The sequence below is a fragment of the Passer domesticus genome, chromosome 6 (assembly GCF_036417665.1).
Source record: "Passer domesticus isolate bPasDom1 chromosome 6, bPasDom1.hap1, whole genome shotgun sequence".
Classification (NCBI taxonomy): Eukaryota; Metazoa; Chordata; class Aves; order Passeriformes; family Passeridae; genus Passer; species Passer domesticus.
Window position 1 is genome coordinate 56,905,938 of NC_087479.1, and position 18,250 is coordinate 56,924,187.

An 18,250-nucleotide genomic window follows, 5' to 3' on the forward strand; every position below is an offset into this window, starting at 1 on the left:
CGTTTTTTTGAGGTAGCCCACAAATTAACCCTTGTAGTTCCTTTCCCAGGAGCTTTTTTTTTCTTTTCCCCGGGAGCTCCTATTCAACTTTTTAGTCCCTTTGAGCCAGCTGACCAGGTTGTTCCTGTCCACCTATTCTGCTCTTGTGCAAATGGAGGCTGTTAAGGATGTTTTTGGAATTGTGTCTTGTGGGATAGCTTAATGGTTTGGAGGCTTTAAGACATATGAATGCTGAGGAGGTCACAGATAAATCACATTTAGGACTACAATAAACACCCTGTGCTGATTTTTCTCCAAGGTGGTGTGCAGACACACAGTGGAGCTGGCTTCACTGCTGGAATTGTCACTGTTTTTAGGGAGACATTTTGATTGTAATCATTTGTAAAACATGAAATATCTCATGTCCTATAGCATCACTATCCAGCTTAATGGGTATCATGTAATTTCTTTAATTAAATGAGGAAAACACTGTTCTTATGAGGACTTTGCAGCTGACATGCCATAACTGGGAGATTCATTGGAGGGAGTAGAGCCTGGGTAGACAATGCAAGAAAAGCAGAGTGAGCAGGGCTTGGTGTGGATAACGTGTTGAGGCATGGTTGTTTCTATTCTGCCATCTTTATTTCTGCAGCAGAATTACTGCTCTGTGCTGTGCTTGGCACCTTAAAAGGCACTCAAGAAAGCTCTGCAGAAGGGCAAGAAACTCATATGTTCAGGTTCTAACACCTCTTCAGCAGCAGCTGGAGGTGTTTTATTTTTTAAGATGGGGTAATCTGCTCTGTAGGCTGGTTTTTGGGGGACAGGGAGTGGTGGGCTTTGTTTTTCCTTCTCTTTATGCTTGATTTGGGGTGTTGTGGTTTTGTTTGTATTTAATACACGTGTGGATTCTTTTTTAGTGTTAAATTTAAAACAAGTTGCTGATGTTGGGGAAGATTTGAGATGCTCCTTTTCTTTTCCTGAGGCAGTTCCTTCTGCAGTTTTAGGTCACAGAAGTGCTTGCTCCCTTAGAGATGAGCTGAAAAGATGCCCTCAAGAATGGGTTTGTTCAGGTCTGTCCAAGGCTCCAGGTGGCTGTGGGGTGGAATACAGAGGTGCTTTGTGCAGTGACTGCTGCTGTGTTTGAGATGCAGCCCCTCAGCAGAGTGCAGGGCAGGTAGGAATGGCCGTGCAGGTGGTGTGGTGCACAATTACCAAGCTGCATTTCCAACTTCCAGTTTACTCCCTGTTGTACCCGGTGGCATGGAGACAAAGCTCTCGGCCTGTCTGCCTGGCAAGGAGGGCACAGGGCTGCTTTGGATGCAGTCACACTGATCAGGGAACCTTGAAATAAGGACACCTGACAGATTCAGTGGTTTCTGGGTGGAATGTAACCTTTACAAGCCTCAAGAGAATAGCACATGGTCTTTCAGTGGCATGTCTTTCAATGAGTTCCCTCATTTTCACATTGTTCTTTGGTATGAAATGTTTAACAGAGATTCCACCTGCCTGTTCCACAAGTAGGTCAGCATTCGATAACTGCATTAAAATTGTAGTTTCCTAAATCCTCTCTCTCACTATAATCCTGCCTGTCCCTCTCAATTTTCCTATGTTCTAATGCACCATTATGGAGAAAATGTGGAGTCTTTTTTTGAATTATTTCCGAGTTGTCAGCCACAATGAAGCTGTTTTGTTTTAGGTTTGGGTCACATTTCTTCCCCAAAAGCCTCTGAAGATAGACATCACAGATATGATGCCACATAGGAAAGGTTTTGTCGTGTAAAATTCCATGTCTTTTTGTATTGTTCTGGGAAGAAAAGGCTTGCAAAAGTGCCCTAAAGAATATATTTGGAATATTTAAATATATTTGGTAATTTAAGTCTTCAGCTCATTTTCAATGTGGCCTATCACTTGTGGTGTGACATTACTGAAAACCTGCTGATTAAAGCCAGCTCTCTTATGCATACTTTACCTCTGTGACCTATGAGTAGCTTGAAACCATTTGAACTCTGTCTAAATTGGATCCCCCTGGTTGTAAGTGTTACTGCATGTCAGTTCTGTGTCAGTTGGATGGAAATCTTGCTGCAGAGGATGAAAGTTCACAGCTCAGTATTAATCTACTGGGCAAACTACATCTAATGCCTTCAGTTTTCTTGAAATATAGCTTCTGATGACCTCTGACAGGTAAAATACAATGCAGGATTTTCTAATATTCATTTTCAGTGTAGCTATTTAAAATAAAGAATGTATCATCCTGCTGTACCAAATAAATGCTGTGAGAGACAAAATTAAGAATAGTGACAAGTGGATTATTGGAGGTGGAGACTTTTGTTAATAAAATATGTCTAGGTTCATTACTCCACAATTGTTTCAGAATAGGAATGCAAATCCTGGCTTGGCTGGAGGAGGCTGTGTAGGGATGAACTGCTGGCTGGGATTCCCTTGCTTTCTCTTGGATGAGACTTTCCAACTGCTGTGTGAGCTTAAAAAAAATAATAAATTCCTGAAGCTGCATGGCTTCTGGGTCAGGCAGCATAAATCACTGAGTGCTGGTGGAGTCTGTCTCCAACCCACAAACAGCAACTTTGGATTTAGCACCAGCTACTGTTTTAAAAGAGAATCTGTGGAGCTTGGTGCAGCTTGGATGGCACCATTATCAACATCCTGTGTTGTTACACAGTGACACCTTTGCTTTTGTCACCATTAGGGAGAATTCCAAGTACATTATATTTAGCTTTGCTTTTCAAGGGGCTTTTTTGGGCTCAAAATTCAAGCCTAAAAAAAAGGAAAAATGTCCAATAGGTGCAGGTTTGTAAGTCTGCAACTTTTTCTCACTTCTGTTTAAACTAACAGCAAAACTCATACCTCTTTCAGAGCAGCAAGTTTGGCTTCTAAATATTTCTTTAGAGTCTGAAAGGAAATGGATCCTGCATTCTTTGCAAATCCCAAATTGTCTCCAAAAAGAGTGAGATTTGGTGGGAAGAAAGCAATCTAACACTGAGCTCTGCTTTGCAGGGTGATGGTGCTGGGAGGGATGCTTTTCAGGCACTAGACAGGAATCAAATCCATCTTTTCTCACTGAGGAGAACTGACAGAATGTGCTGTGCTGGGCCTGGAAGGAGCCTTGGGCTCTGCAAGGAGCCTGGGCTTCAGCCCCATGTTTAAAGAGAAATTTCAGTCTATTGAGAGTTTGCTTACTCATCAGCATCTTTGGTGCCCTTCCAGCTCCTCTGGTTCTGTAGCTACAGTTTGTCTTTACAAACATTGCCACTGGATAAGTCAGATAAAATATCGCCTCTGATGATCTCATCCTGTCACTCCTCTCAGGGAAGTACAAAACAATGGTAATAAATCAGTACTGGTATGGCCAGAGGTATTTTAAGACAGTGGCAGTCGGATCAGTTCTTGGACAGCTCAGGAGCATATTTTCCTCTTGTTTCCATTTTTAAACCCAGGCTTCTAAAATCCTGACAGCCTGGCTCTTTTTGCTGTGACTCACACAAAGAAATAAATTTTTGATTACAACATGTGCAAGGGCCCAGAGCCCAAAACTTTCAAGTTGTCTTCTGTCAGAGGCTCTGAGACCTGGAATTGAAGGATTGATGTCAGGTGTTGGAGGAGCTCCCTGTGGGTGCAGAGCTGGGGTCACACTCATCTCTGGGAGACCAGAGCTCACCCGGAGGCAATGCCACAGGACTTTTCTGTGAGTTCCTACACACTTTCTGCCATAAATATAGAATTACAGCACAGGGGCTCTTACAACAATGTAACCAGAACAAAGTCCTTGAAGAAATGGAAATTGAGCAGCTTGCAGGCTCTGGCGATCTGGTGGCTGGTGGGCTTTAATCATTGATTTTTTTGCTTTGTTAATTTGGCACTATTGAACATTCCAACCTGACAAATAGGTGGAAAAGAGCACACTGATGAAAATCCATCAGAAAATAAGGGAATGCTTCAAAGTACCAGGAGAGTGTGCAGGTGGATTCTGGACTGGAGGAATCAAAGCAGGGACTGACAGCAGTGATCTCCTCCCTGGCTCTTCATTGGCTCACACTATTCATTTTGATAGAGACCCCCAGATATGGAGGAGTAACTTTCCCTTTGTAGAACTCCCATATGTGGGAAATTTTCTTCTTAGGCTTACAGAGGGCTTTATGACAGGCCAAACTTGAAAAAGTAGAAGGAAGGCAGCAACAATGAATAAAATACTATGGTTTCATGGTTTTTGCATATGAAGCAGCTGGCTAAAATGTCATGTATACTTAAATAAAAGTTTTTTATATCCACAGCTAATGACTAATCTCAAAACCAGGAGTTTGATCTAAAGGCAGGACAGAATGCGTGCTCTGTTCAATTTTATCAATTTAACTAGAAGTGAAGCCAAGGATTTCAGTGGCATGAATGTGATCCTGCATTGTCTGCTCAACATCAAGTATAGCACTCAGCCTGAAGCTTGGACAGAAGCTTAAGTATATGTTTTATTCTAGATTTGTCCTTCTTAAGGCTAGCAGTTTGTTTTAAATGGGAAAAAAAACACTGTCAGATTATTAGCTTATCTTGCTGGTGGGTAGAGACACAAGCTGATCTGGAGAAGTTTTGTGGCTGGATTTGTTTTAAAAGCTGCGGTGTTGTGTAGGCTTGGCCCTGTACTGGATGTGGGCTTGTGGAAAGCTGGAACTTTGTCTTCTGCATGGCCATAACTGTGTTTTTCATGTTTTCCTTTTCCCTTCTCCCTCCCCGAGGTGGGACATCACCAGTGGGTGGGTGGGACAGGGAGGTTGGTGCAAACAGAGCCCCTGCCAGCCACTGCCCAAGGCTGTGCTGTGTGCAGGTCTGAGTGCACAGCAGGAATCCACAGGAGCCCTCCTGGGGGCACACCAAGGCACCCTGGTTAAATTCTAACTGCGACTCACAGCTGAGTTTGTGAACTGGTTTTCTCTGAGAATGCAGTTTTCTGAGCGTGATGGCAGCTTTGGATGGACCCCAAAAGTCACAGAAGGTGGAATTGTGATCAGTGGGTCTGAGGGGGCAAAGAAACACTGAAAGGAGGCTCCTCACCTGCACATTTTGGGCTAGCTGGCAGAGAAAATGACTTTTTAACACAAAGGTTTTGAGGTCACCTCATGGGAAAAGAGATCAGAACCCACTCCTAGATCAGTTTAGAACCCTGAATGTGTTACCAGAAAGTCCTCTCAGGATTCCACTTAGCATTTTTCTACTAAGCCTCCTGTCTGTATATTCCCATACAGAAAGGAATCTTCTAGATAATATCTTCTAGATATTAGATATTATTAGATATCAGCTTTCTAATTAGGCTTATTGATTAAGGCTTAATTAATCTGCATAAATCATATGCAGGAACATCTCATTACAATTCTTTCAAAACATGATACAGGACATTCAAGAGGTGTTTGTGTCTGTTCATTTCCCATTTCATGGTTTCTGCCATCCCTGTGTCATGGTGGGGTTGAAGGTACAGTTTAGTTAAATTTTCAGATTTTAGGAGCTCCTGCTTGGTATCTGCTTCTTGATCTTGATATTGTCCTTTGTACCTGCAAATGTTGATGACTGTACTAAGTATGAGGGGATGTATATTTTAATTTAATAATAACACTGTTTTTATAATTTCTGTGTGCTTTGTTTTGTTGTTTATTTGTGTGGGGTTTTGGGGATTTTTGTTTGGTTGTTGGGGTTTTTTTGTTACTTCTCAGTCTTTGCTCAGCTCTACAAAGCACACTGAGATGTGTCAGGAGGAATAACATATAGCTTGCAGTCCATCATCTGCATTCCCTTTGCATTAGGTGTAACACTGGCATGAAAATCAGAGCCCCTGCTCCAATTTTTCCAGCTGTCTCTGTCTCCCTGTGATCTTTTTGTACAAATTTTCTGGCAAGTCTACAAATGTGCACGCTTATATCCCTTTCTTGGGCATACATACACATTTTTCTGTCTCAAAACATGAGTAGAACTAAATAGAATAATTCGTTTTTTCTCCGGTAATAGGAGTGTGTTTACTGATGTAGGTAAACATCAGTAAACAAAACATACATCTAATATACAAAAATTACAATATCTTCTTTCTTTGTCCTCTTGCTCTCAGATCTCTATGTAAGTTTGTTTTGTTTTCATTCAAAATGTATGAATAAAGCAATATCAGGATCTTTTCACTGCCATTGTCAGGTCTTATTTATACTTTTACAGCTTCAGAAATTGTTAACTTTTAGGCAATAAATATAATCTTACTTCTGAGGTCACATTTGTTTCATTCCCCTCAGTAATATTATTGCTTTAAAACTGTGATATGTTTTCTATTTTGGTATTTTCCTGTTGCCCCCAGGGACTGGAGCTATAACTAGGACTTGCATTGGCCACGGTGCTGTTCTTATTCTGCACATGGTTCTGGGTAGGCAGGAGAGAGTTCCAGGGCTGAACATGATATTTTATTGGAGCAGCTCCTGCCAAGGTTTTGGGCTTGAGCAATTTGGAGGAGACGTGATGTCACTGTCTCTTTCAAGTGGATATGAACAGCAAAGTTGTACTGTGTATTTGTTTCAAAAATAACAATTCAAATCATTTCTTGTGGGTTTCCCTAATTTTTGTATCTGCTCTCTGCTTTCACAGCCTTTGCACTGCCTTCCTTGTGTCCTGGTGGTATTTCTGTTTCATTATTTTCCAAGCAGGGTTTGATGACACTGATTTAGCAGTTTCTCACAGTTCACTGCTCCAGTTTCCATCAAATTATACTTGTAGTTATACTAGACACTTTCATCATCAATTTCCATATGCCTCAAAGACATGCAGGGCCCAGTTTGCCAACACTGAACTCAAATTCCAGACAATGGCTGGAATACAGGATTTCTGTTCCGAGGGTGGCTGAAACAAAGAGTGTGACATCCCTCAGTTCTTAGCAAGTGTTTTCAGCCTGGATGCATTCAAAACCTAGACAATAAGTTGTAAGGAATATTGATTTTTTAAAATGCCAAATCAAGGGATAAAAATGAGCATTGACCAGAGCTGATACTGTAGGACTTGGACCACTCCTTCCCAGAAACCTGTCTTATATTAGAGCACTGCCTGTCGATTTAAGGTTTGTTCTTTATGAACGGGAGGATTCCTAAGCAACATGAGCTTTATTTTCTGTACAGCAGAGTCTGGTAATGATGATAATTAGCACACAGTCAAGATTTTGGCTTCAGGCTCTTAGGTTTATGTGTACCTTCAGATCAGCAGTGTTACTGGGGACATTTAAGGTGACAAGGCTCCTGCGAAAGTCTTCTCCATTTAGGGAGTCTTGGTCGCTCAGATTGGAAAAGATGTCCATGGAGGAACACCTGACACCTTTAAAATCTTTCTTTATGCTCATCCTACAATTTTCTGTCAGGGCATCACAGTTCTGACCCAAAGGGGATCTGGATGAACCAGACCCAGCTGCAGATTTGCTGAAGAGCACGGTTCTTTGTCTGTCAAAAGCATAAAGTTAATTATGCAAGGCATGAAGTGAAGCTCTATTTGTTTAGATGTAAAGAGGTTAACTCTGAGTAGCTGTTGACAATAGTCATCATCATCATCAGATTAATTTGCCATTAAATCTGTAGTCTTAAAAAAAAAATAAAGCACAGGAGTAATACTCTCTCCTCTGTGACACCATGTAAAATGCTTTTCTTGCACTGAGAAATAAGATCTCAGGTTAGCAATTTGCTTTCCATGTGGAATTTTGACTGATTTTGAGAATTTCATACATAATTTTCCATGCGATAAGGACCTTCTCTCAGGAATAGAGAGAAGAATTTTCCTCTGTCTGCAGGAATTTCAGTTTTGGAGCTCGACATTTGAAAAATGCAGTAGAAAACACTTCAGTGAATCTTCTGTCTAAAGTCAGAAGGACAGGGGTAGAGTTAGAGCGTAGACAGGAGGCCATGTGCTATCAGTGTGACTCCTCAGACCCATGGGGACACAGCTGAGGTGACAGCCAGGAACACAAGCTGTGTGTCACCAGGGTCTGCCACAGGAGAGAGAATCTCTGTGATGAACAGGGAAGGGAGTTAAACAAGTTAAAGGTCAAGGAGAGCAGAGGTTTGTAAGACACTCTTCTGTAGTACCAGTGCCTGTTTTCTGACACACCATCAGGTTTTGGCATTGTTGGGTACAAAATGGGCTTTGAGTGCCTCAGCTGCAGGTGAATTAAACTCAAGGTTTTCCCATGCACTGGCTTTGACTCAATGAATAATCGAGTCAAATAATAAACTAACTAAATGATAAAATGATCACTTGGGGGAAAGGGCATCCACCTTCTAAACAGGCAAATTGCAATGCAATAAATAGGATGTTAAAACACCCACTGTCGTGTATTCCCTGCCACAGCTCATTGACCAGAGTGTGACCCCCAAAACCTTTCTGCAGCACCTGGGAGTTCCTGCAGTGATGCCTGTGCAGGAACTGCTCTCCATCAAACAACACTTGCATACAAAACTGGAGTCACTGCCTCCTCTGTTGTGAAGGAATAAATCACCCATGTGTCCTTCTTAATTCTGAAAAAAAGAATGCTCAGTGGAATATTTGGGAAAAAAAAAAAAGGCAATGATTTCTTTTCCAGGTGTCTTGACTATCAGTTACACTGGGAGTTCTTAGAAGGACAAATAACTCACCTCCAGCTGGGTTTTTTGCATCACTTTATTTTTGCAGAGAGTAAAAAATATTTAATTGAATTTACCAAATATTTAATTGAATTTAAAGGGGCGAGGCAGCCAACAAGCATTATTCTGTGACAAAGTTCTGGCCCATGAAATATAAAAAGACTGCCCAGAGGGTGACTGGTGATATTTCCTTCGGTAATCTTACCTGATGCTCCATCAGCAGAATAATGACAGGCTCTTCTGTGTCTGCAGGTTCTGACAGAAGGCTCCAATTTCACTTCCTTTTGGAAATTGTCATTTTCCTCCCAAAGCTGCTGTGCTTCTGTGGAAAGGCTGTGTCTGAAGTGTTTGCTGGAGTACTGAACAGTTTATAGGCCTGTTTGTGAGGGGAAAAAAATCAGATAAAAATTAATGAAGGGACAGATTATGAAAATCCAAAGCCATGAGGTCTGGGGTATTTTTCAGCTTTTAGGATTCCATTAGCTGCTAGTTCCAGCTTACAATTCTTTTAAGAGCTAAAAAATCCAACTTGAAAAATTGGAATCCTGTTGTTTTGGAATTTTTTTTCTGTTTGTTTGTTGTTTGCAAGTAATACTCTGTTTTTCTGTTGGTTTCATGTCACTGGCCAGCATGCACACCAAATGCTCTGTGACTTATGGCCTGCAGGTGAGAGAACAGAGCAAGGGAGAACTGTAAATCTATCCAAACACATTCAGCAAATTTGGAACGTTGTGGGGCTCAGTGGGGCATGAAGCCCAAACTAATGCAGTTTTCTTCTGTTGTCTTCTGTTGCATAGTCAGGGAAGAATTTCTGCTTTAATGGGGGGAACGAGCCTGTTAAGATGCAGTTTTTGGCAGAACTGCACTGGTCTGTGCTGACCTGTGGTGAATCCAGTGACTTTTGGTGAAGATTGCAACCAGTGGCCATCCACTGGCCCAAACTCTACTTTCTTAAAATGTCAGGAAAATTAAATTATGTTAGGAAGTTAAAATATGCCTTGTCTAGTACTGTACCAGCATGTCCCAGTCTCTGCAGGCCAGAACTCAATTGTCTGTAGTGCAAATGAGAATCCTCGGTGCTCTGGTCTTAAAATGGCTAAAAATATCTCCAGGAAATGTAAACAAACAACCCAAACCCCTCTGGTACTACGTCCAAAGGAAAGATTGTGTGAAACACTGGCCTGGCTATTTCAGGAGGTGCAGCACATGCTGTGCCAGCCTTGCTCCTGCATTGCTTTGTGCCAGCACAAACATTCATGTCACTGCTGTGGGTCTGCCTCAAAACCCCTTCTGCCCTTGTGGAAGGAGCCTCTTTAAAAACTGAATTTGTTCTTCACATGTGGTTTGTGTGTGTTTGAAAGGGTTGTTTGGTTTGGTTTGGTTTGAATTCCTTTCTGTGTAAAAGATCTCTCGAAAAATCTGATTATTTAAGGAATGAGTGCTCAGAGGTGGGCTTGAAATTATACTTTCTTGTAGTGCTTTACAGATACTTAAGAAATTTCTTTTCCTGAAGTAAAGAGCAAAATTAGGTAGATGTCTGTGGTTCAGGGTGTCTGAACCACCCTGTGTGTCTCATAAGCTGTTAGCTCTGTCCTGTGCATGGCAGAAACTGGAGGCAGTGATACCTATGAAATGTATTAAAGATGACATAATAGATTGTGAAGAATGGATGTGCTTTTCTGGATACTATAGTGTTTTGTAATTTTTAACATGCATCTCCTGAATCTGTGCATTTGATGATAATCACTTTGGATTTGTACACGTGAAAAAACAAAGTCTAGTGCCAACTCTGAACATGACTAAAGTTTCATGTACAACAGAAACTTGTTGTTCACTATCACTAATAGGAGGTATTAAGGTAAAGAAAAGCTGTTTGTTCACTGTTTTGAATTTCACCTAGCTAGAAAAATCAGTCCTGTGACACTCAAAATAGACATCTCATTTACTTTTTAGGTTTCTGAATTTATCTCTGAAATCCTCTTGTCAAGTGTGTGTTAACAAATACATGTTCCAGCCATAATATAGATATTTTAATTTTGTGTACTTGCATTTTGATGCTGTTCTTGTGAATTAGTGAGGATAGGCAGCAGCATCTAACTCCTTCCCTCAGAAAACCCTTTAATCAGTTTAAGTAAAATATTTTTTCCTTCTTTTAGCAGCTCTGGGGCCAGCATGTTTCTAAAGTGAGTACCTCTTTGGAAAGCATACTGAAAACAGGCAGTTTGTAAAAGGGAGAAGTTCTGTTGTGTGCCCTTAGCAGAAAATGTTTCAGAGTTTGTCAAGTCGTGTATGAATAGCAGTGCTCCTGATGACTGTGGTACAGCTTGCTGTTGTTGCTGAGCAGCATTATTGTGAAAAAAGGTGTGACCTTAGAAGCAGGTCCCACTCTACATTCATACAAGCAAAACCCAAATACCAGGAACTTGGAGGCCACAGGGCTTGCTGTGTGTAAGGACTAGTGAGTAAATGCTCATAGTGCCAGGGAAATGTCTGATCTCCCTCCAGCTACCAGAGAGAAGGTCTGTGAGCTTCCTAATCCCCTACCCAGGCTCCTTCCCTGTTCCTGTGTGCTAGGAGCTCCTTTTTGTAGTGCCAGGGGCTCCAGATGTGTACAGACAAAACAGAAGTCCTTCTGCTGTGAGTGTGGAGGAGGGATACAGGAGGCTCAGGGTCAAACCTGCTCCCTGTCACCTCTCCCTCTGTGTTCCTGGGACCAGGAAAGCTCTCCTGTTCTCTTTCCACCCTCAGCTGCTCGTCTCTCTCCCTGTCTAGTCCCAGCAGTAGAATTTGTGAGTGGACTGGGCGAGGAGGCTGACCCACAGCAGAGCAGAAGGCTTCCCTGGTGCTGAGTGCATCAGTTTCCTGGTGGGGTTCCCTGTTCTCCCCAGAGGGCAGGGACACAGGTGGGATGCTGGATTGCTGGCTTTACAGCTGGGTCACATAAGTCAGCTAAAAATACTTGTGCAGCTACGGCCTCAGACTCTGCTCCAGGAAAAGTTTCCCTGAAGTGTTGCTTTGATTTGGTCAGGAGGACAACTCATCTGTGGGCCTGTTTGTCTGAAACGGGAATTCTCCTGTGGTGGTTCACAGTGCTCGCTTCTTCCAAAAGTTATGATAACTGTAAAAAAATAACAGAGTGAAAGGGTAAATTTGGGGAAAAAGTCTTATGCCATTTAGTCTTTTTTAGGTTGATTTTTTTTTAGTTTGCCGTGTTTCTAAACAGGACAATGCATCCCAGTGGATTTCTGCCTGGCAATACAGAAGACCCTTCTCACGGCTTTCAGCAACAAAGAAAAACCTGCCTTCTTGCCATGCATGTCTGAAGGTTGGCTAGAGTCAAAATTACTTATTTAAAATATATAGGTCACTTACTCCCTGTTAGAGGCCTGCTATTTATTTTCTGTCTGCTCAACTATTCAGAAATATTTGGGCTTGCTCTCTCTTTCTGTCTCTTTCTGTCTCTTTCTGTCTCTTTCTGTCTCTTTCTGTCTCTTTCTGTCTCTTTCTGTCTCTTTCTGTCTCTTTCTGTCTCTTTCTGTCTCTTTCTGTCTCTTTCTGTCTCTTTCTGTCTCTCTCTGTCTCTTTCTGTCTCTCTCTGTCTCTTTCTGTCTCTCTCTGTCTCTCTCTTTCTTTCTTTCTCTCTTTCTGTCGTTCTTTCTCCTCGTTGTAATATATTTTTGAAAGACTGCCCTTTCCATTTTCTGTCTTGAAAGTAAAAGAACAAACCCATCAAATCTTTGTTACTGTTGTGGCTGTTGACACAATTGCTGTGATTTTGGCGGGGGTGAAAGGGGGAAGAAAAAAGGGGGAAAAATAAAAGACAACAGCCACATCCCTGATTTTATTTTTCCATAGGAAAGCCCCAGTTACCCTGAGACAATGCTCGGCGTCAAAGGCGAACCCTGCTGTTTCTGGTGGCTGAGGTGAGCCTACCTACAAAGGAGCAGGGCACCGCATCAACACCCGGTGACGAAAGGTGCGGCGGAAGATGCGAAAACCCGTTCCGAGGATTTGGGGGTTTTTAATTGTTGCGGTTATTACTTATTTATTTTGCCGTCTCGGTGGGCAGCGGACGAGCCGCTGGGCGAGCAAGCGAGCGGGGAGGGGGTCCCGGGGGGCTCCGGCTCTGTGACCCCGGCAGCGAGAGCCGTGCCTCCAGCGTGGGGAGCCTGTGCAGCACGGGGGAAATGCAGCAGCGCTCGCTCGCTCCCTCCCTCCCTCCCTGCCTGCCCGGGGGGGTGAAGAGCGAGGCAGCGGGAGGAGCCGTGCGTGTCTGTGTGTGTCTGTGTGTGTGTGTGTGTGTGTGTGTGTGTGTGTGCGAGCAGCGCCGTGGCCGCCGTGTTTCCTGGTGCCTGCTCCCTGACCCCAGTGGCAGCCCCGATCACTGCACCGCGCCCGCCCTCGCCGCCGCCCCGCTGCCGCTCCCGCAGCCGGAGCCCGGCCGGACCCGGAGCCGCAGCCAGGGCCGCCGCCGCCGCCGCGGGGTCGGGCGCAGGCTCTGCCCCGGCCGCGCCCCCGCAGCCCCATGGAGCGGCCCCGCTGCCCGCGCTGAAGGCAGCCCCGACCCGCCCGCAGCGGCAGCCGGCGGAGGGAAGGTGAGCGGCCCCGGGCCGGTGCCGGGAGCAGCGGGGCACGGCGGGGGCAGCGGCGCACAAAGCGGCGGGTTAGAGGTGCCGTGTCATGGGCGGCAGCGGCGGGGGCGGGCGGGAGCTCCGGCGGCGGCGGCGCTCCAGCCTCCCGCAAACAATGCTGGGGATGAACGCGGCCCCCGCCGTGACCGCCGAGCCCGCCGGGTCGGGTCGGGTCGGTGCGGCGCTTCCCCGCAGCCCAGGCGGCGATGTCGGCGGCGCGGAGCGAGGCTGCCCTGCCCCGCTCCGCTGCCCAGGCCGTGCCCCCGCCGCCCTCCGCCGCTGTCCGGCCGGGCCCGGGGGCGGTGTGCGGGGTCGGGCGGGGTGGCGGCGGCGGGGCCGGGAGGGTAGGCCGGGGAGCTTTGTGCCGGCCGGGGCCAGCGGGCGGGAGGCAGCCGGCGGGCGCAGCGCCGAGCAGCCCGGCGGGCGCGGGGACCAGGGAGCCGGGGCTGGGGGCGAGGGGGGGACACGCCGCAAAAGTAAGGAGGGAAAGGCGGCTTGGCTCGGCGTTCCCCGGAGGAGTTGCCCCTCGCCCTTTCGCCGGCAGAAAAGCCGCTCGGCAGCCCTGATCCCGGAGGCCTCAGACACTCGGAGGCTTTGCAGAGGCTGGGGGCGCGGTGCGGGGGTCGGCACCGCCGCAATAAAACGCGGCGGGCATCACCCCCCACCCCGGCCCGGCCCCGCCGCTCTCCCCGCGGCCGCTGAGGAGTTCATGGCATCCCTCCCCCGAGCCGAACATCCTCCCCCCGCAGGCAGCCCCTTCGGTCCGTGGCACGGGGGCCGCGCGAACTTTGTGCGGCGCGGCACGTAGGGCGCAGACGGGGCAGGGATGCCCCCGGTGCCGCGGGGCGGGGGGCGCGGGGCGGGGGCTGCGGCACACGCCGGGACGGGGCCGCGCCGGAGCCATTGGCCACCCGGAGCCATCAATCACCGGGGGGCGAGCCCGGCGCCCCGCGGGGCCGCGGCCGGGGCGGCCCGGGAGCCGGCGGCGGGCGGAGGTGGGGAGCGGCGGGCAGCCCAGGTACCGGGGGTGGGCGGCGGGGGAACGGGGCGGGCGAGAGTCGGTCCGGCCCTCGGTGCGTAGTGGAGCGCGGAGTTGTGGGCAAACTGCGGCGCAGCATCTCGGGGAGCGCCGGCGGGTCCCCCGGGGCCGGGAGCGCCGGGGGAGCCGGGGGCAGGCGCGGCCCCGGCCGGGCGGGTGCAGCTGCCGTGTCGGTGTAACAGCGCCGGGATAGCGCCTGGATCACCAGAAGGTGTTGACACGGGGTTAACCCTTCCCGGCTCCTGCCTTTCAGCGTTCTCTGCTACAGCCCGAGCCCAGCTAGAGGCGGATTTTTGAAATTCAGATGAGGAAGGCGTAAATATTTTATTTGGGGAAATGGGTTTTTCGCGTGCATAGGCAGAGCTCTCTGTGTCAGTGGCTCTCTGTGCGATGTAACGCCACACTGAAATTGACTTACCTGTGCAGATTTCGTGGCAGTTTTTTTGACAGGCCGGCAGTGTACAGGCTCACAATTAGCTGCACCCACGTTTGGGCCAGCCCTGTTCCGAAAAAGCGCCGGTTTATACCTGTAACGCTGGGCAGGGTGTACAACGGCACATCTCCTGTCTTGCCGCCGGTACAGATAGACGCTGCGAAAGGGTAACAGCCTGCATCTGGGAAAAGGCAACATGCTGGGAAAGCATCATTTGGGTTTTTAGTACAGGCATTCTTATTCAAAACTGCCTCGAAAGGCGTGGAAGATACTACGCGTTGTTTTACGTGATACATGGGAAGATAATCCAACTTTTTTTTTTTTTTTGTTACTTATCTCCCGTGTGTAACCTCAAGTAGTGCTCATAGTTGGAGAAAGAAGAATGGTAGCGATTCGAAGAAGTCTTTTTTAATTTTTTTTTTTAATTTTGGGCCTAAGATACGTTTGTTTTAAAGTTTTGAAGTGTTCAGCTTCTTTCATCTATTTTCTTCAGAGACGTTCAGAGTAAAGAAGGTAATAATTAGATACTTCTGATAGTTGCGCTGTAGTACTCTATTTGGAGTATTAAATGGAAATTGAGAGAATTGACACAGAAGCCAGCTTCAAACTATACATGTATCTCCAGTCTGGCAATTGTTGAATTTCATTTGAAAAGGATGCTTTGTTCAGCTTTGTCTCAATTTAAATACAGATTTATTTTGAAGATTAAAGATCAGAACAGTGGGAAGCAATTGCAGCTTATACACTTACAATCTGACTGAGAGTCAACTTAAAAGTATTTAATACAGCTTTTTAAGTGTCCTCTTGTCATTTGTTTTACGCCAGTTAGTTGCAATTTCTTTCTGTAACGTGGACTGTTACAAACATTATAAAAAATGCCTATTATCTTTATGTATAATTCATTCTCGTGAACAAATTAGATTTTTCTTCCATGAGTGAACTACAATATGAAATTTAATGTTCTGACCTTTCTTATGTTGGGTTCCTGAAAACAGTGTAATTTAGCTTTTCTGAAAGCTCAAGCATATTTTTGTTGTTGGTTTAATGCATTGTTTTATATTGTTGCTTTTAATTGTGGAAAAAAATAACATTACACATGTAGCTTTCACACTACTTCTTAATATATGAAGGCTCCAAAGTTCTTGCAGTGTAAAAGAAAAACTATTTTATTTTTTGTTTTCTGGGAGCTCTGGTGGCCTGTCTTGTTAATGACAGTAATTTCTCTGGCAGGAAGATGTTTTCATTTGTATTTACTTCTCAGTACAGGGCAATTATGCTGCTCTGCTGTTGTGCACTCTTCACAGTTTCTATCTCAAAAGAACTGCAGCGCTTGGAACAGAACTGCAGTTTGAAGCAGGTGTTGTGTTTTACTGTTATGCAAAATAACACTGAAATATAATTGTAAAGGAAATTCAGGAAACAGCTGCAAACTTGGCGTGGTAACCACTACGATGTGTGAGCAGTCCTTGCAGCATCTTCCATGGCATCTAGCACAGCAAAGATGTGTTCCAGCAAAGCTCACCCTTGCTGATTTCTGCTGCTGAAACCTCGCTCTCATGAGAGAGGTCCTCCAGGTCTCACAGGGGAGGACCAGGCTGTGACCACAGTTACAGTGCTCTGCCATCTCTAGTGACAGTTTTTAAACTGCTGCTTTTCCTTTTCATTTCATCTTCATCTTTTTTTTTTTCCTTTTGCTTTTTTCCCTTCCAACACTAAAGAAGATGAAGGATAGAATCGAGCTGCCAGGACGAAGGTTGCAGAATGTCTCAACCCAACCAACATATGGAAGCCTACATAGGCCTGAGGTGGTAAAATAGTAAAATAAATGGCCTATAGCAGGCCATCTGCCATTTGCAGAGCATTTTCATCGTGCCTCATGCCAAACTGGAAATTAGTCTTTGTATTAAAAATATATTTTGAATACAAATCAAAGATTTCAAATGCTCAGCGTTACACATGGCAAGCACATTTCTATCTGGGAGCTAGAGAAATCCAGGGAAATTGCACTGGAAAAATATTGCTTGGTTTGATGCTCAGGGCTCAAGTCATTCTCTTCTCTTTCCCATCTCTTTGTCTTCCCAGTAAGCAAGGATTTACTTTTGTGCAATGCACTGCAGGTAGGGAAAGTCCACTCTTGGTGGCTAAAGGGAAGAATTTCAGTGGAAAGTGGTGATTTCACCAAGTCCAGGCAGCTAGCACAGTGTGTCCCAGCTGAGGACCTGCCCCATAAACGGGGCCTTTACAGAGCTGCTCGTCTTGAAAGTATCCTTCGACCATGGGCTGATCCATTTCCACAGAAATGGAAAGGAAGGCAGCTGAGATCTGCCCAGGCTATTGACTGGAGAAACCCAAGCTGGATTTTGCCCAGGAAGCTCAGTGGAGCTTGTTTGGGAGGTTCTGGCTGCTGGGCTGTGCTGATGTGACAATACACATCCAGGCCTGACTCAAAGTGTGTGTAAGAGCACTCTGGAGAAGCCAGAGATGCAAAGATGCAGAGAGAGGGATGAGCCTGTTTCTTTCATTTTGATGCAGAAATATTTTTTGCATAAAATCAAGCTTAAGTCAGATAAATGATCGCTGTCTGCTAACAGTGAATCCAAACCAGTTTCAATGCTAGTGAGCTATAATATGGATACTTTGTTAACATTGCCTCGATACTCTGGGCACATAAACACCTCCACTCAAAGGTGTTTGGGTGTGCCTTTTGCTGTGCAATTGTAACACGTTCTTTACATCAGTTTCTTGTAAGTTTCTCAGTTGTTAGTGTTCTAAAGCCGCAGCAGCAGCTTGAAAATAAGTGTGCATATTTGTGGATAGTCTTTTGTCCTTCAGGAAGCTGGGTCCACTTGTGAGTTTTCATGGTTGCAATGAACACGAGATGTTATTTAAAATCAAGGATACCAAATGGAGAGTATTTAACTGGAGCTTTCAACACAGATATTTTATTCCCCCTTCCCCCACCCTCTGAAGATAAAGCCTTACTTTAAGCATTCGTCCTTTGGATTTGTCTAATGATGATGGAGTTGGATGATGAGGTAATTAAAAAAAACCAAAGTGAATAGCAATGCGTGGAGACGGGTGATGGGTGCATCAGGAATACAGAAAAAGATCTCAGGTCTGAACAGGTCCCAGATCTGAACGGAAGTCAGGAGAGCGTGGAGCAGTAGGTCAGTGTGTGCTTACATCTCGTGTGCTGTCTCTCTCTCCTGGCAGAGGTCGCAGCGTGGATGCGGAGCTGCTGGCAGTCGGGATCCGCCCGGAGCACAATGCCCTGCCCTGCCCCTGGCCTTGGGAAGCTGTGAGCTGCTCATGTCCATAAGGAGGAAGGATGGCTCATGGAATTCCTTCACAAGGCAAAGTTACCATAACGGTGGATGAGTACAGCTCCAACCCAACGCAGGCGTTCACGCACTACAACATCAACCAGAGCCGCTTCCAGCCTCCCCACGTGCACATGTGAGTATTTATTCCCTGCCCGCGTGCCTGCTATGTGCCTGCTCCAGGACAGCCGGCCAAACTGGGAAATCGCCTTAGTTAC

At 45.8% G+C, this 18,250-nt stretch overlaps 1 protein-coding gene across 5 annotated transcripts in view; it reads left to right on the forward strand.

The window, feature by feature from the left end:
* The first annotated feature begins 12,902 nt into the window (after positions 1 to 12,902).
* Positions 12,903 to 18,250, forward strand: part of MPPED2 (metallophosphoesterase domain containing 2) — a 113,658-nt gene continuing 108,310 nt past the window's right edge. Inside the window, exons 1-2 of one of the 5 annotated variants that reach the window (XM_064426028.1) lie at positions 12,903 to 13,204; positions 17,926 to 18,168. In XM_064426028.1, coding sequence (XP_064282098.1) covers positions 18,041 to 18,168 — 128 coding nt within the window. In that variant the 5' untranslated portion in view covers positions 12,903 to 13,204; positions 17,926 to 18,040. Of the gene's footprint in view, positions 13,205 to 13,745; positions 14,002 to 14,128; positions 14,259 to 14,371; positions 15,226 to 17,925; positions 18,169 to 18,250 lie in introns of those variants that run through there. The other 4 variants (XM_064426031.1, XM_064426030.1, XM_064426029.1 and 1 more) reach the window with 4 other exon arrangements.